This window comes from Beta vulgaris, chromosome 6 (genome assembly GCF_026745355.1).
Source record: "Beta vulgaris subsp. vulgaris cultivar EL10 chromosome 6, EL10.2, whole genome shotgun sequence".
Lineage (NCBI taxonomy): Eukaryota > Viridiplantae > Streptophyta > Magnoliopsida > Caryophyllales > Amaranthaceae > Beta > Beta vulgaris.
Window position 1 is genome coordinate 59,810,130 of NC_079207.1, and position 4,825 is coordinate 59,814,954.

The 4,825-nt window shown below is 39.1% G+C and overlaps 1 protein-coding gene across 1 annotated transcript; it reads left to right on the forward strand.

The window, feature by feature from the left end:
• The first annotated feature begins 456 nt into the window (after window positions 1-456).
• On the forward strand, window positions 457-1,659 carry LOC130591871 (uncharacterized). Its single transcript, XM_057395817.1, has 4 exons — window positions 457-473; window positions 548-868; window positions 950-1,049; window positions 1,123-1,659. Exons 1-4 carry the CDS (start codon window positions 457-459, stop codon window positions 1,657-1,659), a joined length of 975 nt encoding a protein of 324 aa, XP_057251800.1.
• The last annotated feature ends 3,166 nt before the right edge of the window (window positions 1,660-4,825 follow it).

Genomic DNA, 4,825 nt, shown 5'->3' on the forward strand with positions numbered 1-4,825 from the left:
CTTGTTGATGATGGTGTGGGGAATTTGGCCAAGCCTAAAGCACCTTACACACTCGACAAGGCTCAAAAAAGGTATTTTGTGAGTGGGTACGTGACTTGAAGTTTCCAGATGGCTTTGCATCGAACTTGAGTAGATGCGTGGATCTTAGTTTAGTAAATTGCAAGGATTGAAGAGTCATGACTGTCATGTATTCATGGAGAGGTGTTGCCGGTTGGTCTAAAAGAATTGCTTCCTTTGCATGTTTGGAAGGCGATAACCGAAATAAGTCAATTCTTTCGAGACTTGTGTGCGTCCACAATCAAAGTCAGTGAGATGAAGCGCTTAGAGAACAACATCGCTGAGATCTTATGCAAGTTGGAAAAAATCTTTCCTCCATCATTTTTTAATTCAATGGAGCACTTGCCGGTTCACTTGCCTTATGAAGCAAAAGTTGGTGGCCCCGTCCAGTATAGGTGGATGTACCCTTTCGAAAGGTAACTGACTTTGTTTTAAGTGTCATACAATACTGAATTCATACATAAAGTGCTAATCCTCACCTTACTGACAGGTTGCTTAACCACTTAAAACGTAAAGTGGGAAACAAAGCACGTGTTGAAGGTTCAATATGCAATGCCTACCTAACTGAGGAGACAACGAACTTCTGCTCCAACTACTTTCAGCCCGGGGTTGACACAAAATCAAGGGACTTAGGAAGAAATGTCAATCCTGATGTCGCTAGCACACATGGTCTTGGTGTCCCCGAGTTGTTCAGGGAAGACTGCGGTCGACCGGGAACAGATGGACGTTTGCGATGGTTGCAAGACAAGGAGTACGATCGAGCACATCTTTACGTACTTGCAAACAGTGGCATCTTAAGTGATTATGAAAGGTAATTTGGTGAGAAGTTGTAGACCCATTGTGTTACATTCTACTTGTCCTTTGCCTAACGTGTGTACATTACTTACTCAAGGCGATTCGAGGATTATATTGTCAATTCAAGACCGAACATTGCTAAGGATGATGTGTGGAGCAAATGCGAAGCCGAGTTCCCTAGTTGGTTCAAGACAAATGTGAGTTTCGTACATTATTTGTTATAACCATTGAGATTCCTTCATGAATTAACTTATTAGTCCCTAAAATCAGGTCCTTGGTGCCATGACAAGTGACGATGTCACTCGAGCTCTTGCTATGGGTCCTTCCAGACAAGTGAGAATGTGGAATCAGTTCTTTGTGAATGGATATAACTTTCATACACAGGAATATGGCAAGAATAAGTCAACTATGAACTATGGTGTATGTGTACAAGCTGCTGATAGAGCTGATTACTTTGGCATTTTGGAGGAGGTTATTGAACTGGTGTACCATGGTAATTTGGCTGTTTATAAGACAATTTTGTTCAAGTGCAATTGGATGGACTCGGACAAGGGTATGAACATTCATGAACAGTACAAACTTGTGGAAGTCAATCACACCAAGAAATACCCAAAATATGATCCGTTTGTATTGTCGTACCAAGTTAGCCAAGTATACTACGCGCGTATCCCAGTCTTAGGAGGGATAAAGTGCAATGGTGGGCTGTGTTTAAAACGAAGGCAAGGTCCGAAGTTGATGCCCCGGTTGATTTGGATGTTCTCCAGGAGGAAAGAGTTGATACCGCTGCAGTTCTTTGTGCCCGGATGAGATACCAGATTATGATGCTGGTGACGACAACAATAATGATGAGATCATGGAATTTGAGGCGCCGAATGAACAAGGAGAACCAAGTGAATATGAAAGCAGCGACGAGACTGGTGATTTGACTGACGATGATGATGACGAGGATGATTTGTTTGATGACTTTAGTGTATTTTGTTACCTTATGTAGTTTGCTTTTGTTGTAAGACAATATTTTGTCATTTTATCGCTAGTGCAACCTCTATGTGTAAGACATTATTTATTTCTATTATATGTGTATTAGTCATTTAATATGTTTTTAATTTGAAGCTTTTTTCCAAATTGATTAGTTATGTGATTTTCAATATTTTGTACTATGGTTTTATAATTTGTTTATGATTAATTTCATAGTTTATTGATTATAATATGTGATTACTTTCAAGCTTTTGCAGATGTCATCAGGTACCGGATCCGGAGGTGGTCCTCGTGATGGGGTAGTGGCAGAGAGGGGCTTGAGCCTCAGCCTGGGCGTGATGGCGAGTTGGAGAGGGAGAGGATAATCATGAGGCGGGGTAGGTGACAAGAAAAAGGAGTTGGATCCCAATGGACTTTGGTAAGTTATATTATGAGCGTAATACTTTATTACTTTTAATAGATTTTATTGGTGTTGTTCACTTGGTTTTAATTGCTTTTTATCAGGTTTGAAGACAATGGAGTCATTCGCGACATGACTAAATGCTTCAAGCAACATTTCCATCATCCATGGAGGAACTATTCGCAGGTTGATGACGATACAAAAAACCTTTGGTTCTCTATTTTCAAGGTGAAATCATATTTGAGGTTCTCTATTTTCTTATATATGTAAACTAACACTTTATACTTAAGTTTATAATATGTAAACTAACCTTTTATGATTGGTTTCTTATATGCATGTAGGGCACATATAAATGGAGGGAGGAGCTTCAATCCCAAGTGAGGTCTACATTCGACGGGAAAATGGCCAAAAGGTTGAAAGATAATTACCACTCGATAGTAAAGAAGAAGGGTGGTGTTTGTCCGACATGGTTGTCTCTGAGCATTCACGAGCAGATGATGAAGAATGCTCAAGACAAGGAGTTCAAAGCCCGATCTTAGAAGGCTAGCAAGAACCGGCGAGGAGGTGACTTGACCAGCAGCGTACCTCCTTCTCATGTCCAGGGCTCCATTTCCTCAGCAGAGCGCGCCAAGAGATTGGTAATTAAGTGTAACTTGTTTGAATACATTTAATCCAGAAACTTGATTTAATTAATGTCTTTGAACGTGTAGGCCGCACAGCGTGGAGGGGTGTTGCCTTTCGCTGTGGACTTGTTCATGGACACACACATGAGGGATGAGTCTGGAAAGAAGGTGCCGATCAACGACAAAGTCCAAAAAATCAAGGTAATTGAAATAATATTGGATCATACATTTTTATAGAGGTAGGATTATTGGAACATGAAACCTAAAAAAGGGCTCGAAATGGCTTAGTTTCTCTCTTTTCATTGGCTAAGTGTATTAAACTTGCTTAGAATCATACAACCAAGTAGTAGAAAGTTTAAATGAGTATTCTAGGACTTGCATGAGCCATTAGAACTTGAAATAGACATAGAGGTAGGATTATACACTACAAGAAAATGTCCAGTCAACGACAGCTATGTAGCGACGACAAACAAAACAGTCGTTAAACATGTAATCAGCGACGGTTTACATCCGACGTTGCTACCGACGGCTTTTTTAGACAACAGCGTCGGCTTAGACGGTCGCTATTATCAACGACGGTTTAAAACCGTCGGTAATCTGACTTTTTTAATTTCAGAAATTTTAGTGTTTGGGCGACGGCTATGAACCGTCGGTAAAGTTAATGAAGCCGACGCTGATTTTTTACGACTTAAACCCACTCCCATTCAAAGTCCCAGTCCCAAGAATATAGTCGTTACTCGTTTCCTCCTTTCTCTCAAACAACCTCCCACTAGCACTCAAAAAAAACTCCCACGCACGCACTAAAAAAAATCGCCGGCGAAACTGAGTTTTTTTATTTTAATTTCCGGCGACCAGCGACTCGAGACCGGCGACAGAAACATCTTGCCGGCGGTAATTCCTACAGCTCTCTGTTTATTTTTATTTTTAATTTTTATTACCCTAAAAATTGAGTTTTTTGGATTGAAGGACTCCGCCCTTCCGCCGCTGCTGCGTAATTCCGCCGCTGAATCTGCCGCCTTTCCGCCGCTGCTGCGTAATTCCGCCGCTTACTCCGCCCTTCTTTGTAAGTGTAAATTTTGAGTCCCTTTGATTGACCCAACGCTTGCTTCAGCCTTAGCATCAGCAATTTCCTCAATAATAATTAAGGGCAATTTTGAGTCCCTTAATAATAATGTTAATAATAATGTTAACAATAATGGAAAAGGTAATGAGAATAATGTGATGCAAATTGACAAGGATAATAACCCTGATTTGTCTAGTTTTACTCAGAACTGAATCAACTCATTTGGTAAATCATGCAATAGTCTTTTCAATTATTTTTCCTTATTTTTGATAGAATAATTCTCAATAGTAATGGTCTATAGTTTTTTGTTTTGTTTTTCCAAGGGTATTTTTCTTGCTTTGATTCCTTCAATAATTCTTTTTTCTTGCTGTGTTTCCTTCTGTTTACAATGGGAGATATATAGTTTTAAAATCTGATTTCGAAGGAATTACCGCCGCCCTTATGCCCTGTATATTCAGTAAAAGTTAGCTGTAATTAGTAAAATTCAATTTTTAAAAATCAGTAAACTTCATAAGAATAAGAAAATTATTCAGTACCGATGGGATAAGTTGTTTAATGAAACTATTTGGGATAAGTTATTTTTGAATAAAAATACAAACATTAGAATAGCAAGAAATGAGCAGAAAATTGTATAAAGCATATTTCAATATAAAAATTATGAAATGCTATCTCTAACCACCTAAAGCAAATTATACTAGCTTTTCACAAGTACTGTCCAAACCACTAAGCTCCAGCCGAAGCACCGTCTAACCGGACACTAATTGGGATAAGTTGTAGTCAGACCTTATCAAACCACTAACCTATATTCTAAAAGCTAGTGCCAAAGATGCTCTATAATGGATCCTAACTCCTTAATCCAATTCCAATGGTTTGCAACTTGGCATATAAAGTCATTTAACCTATAGCTAAATC

Coding starts and splice junctions, on each gene's coding strand:
- LOC130591871 (XM_057395817.1), top strand. Junction 869..949: donor ATCTTAAGTGATTATGAAAG/GTAATTTGGTGA, acceptor TACTTACTCAAG/GCGATTCGAGGATTATATTG. Junction 1,050..1,122: donor CTAGTTGGTTCAAGACAAAT/GTGAGTTTCGTA, acceptor CCCTAAAATCAG/GTCCTTGGTGCCATGACAAG.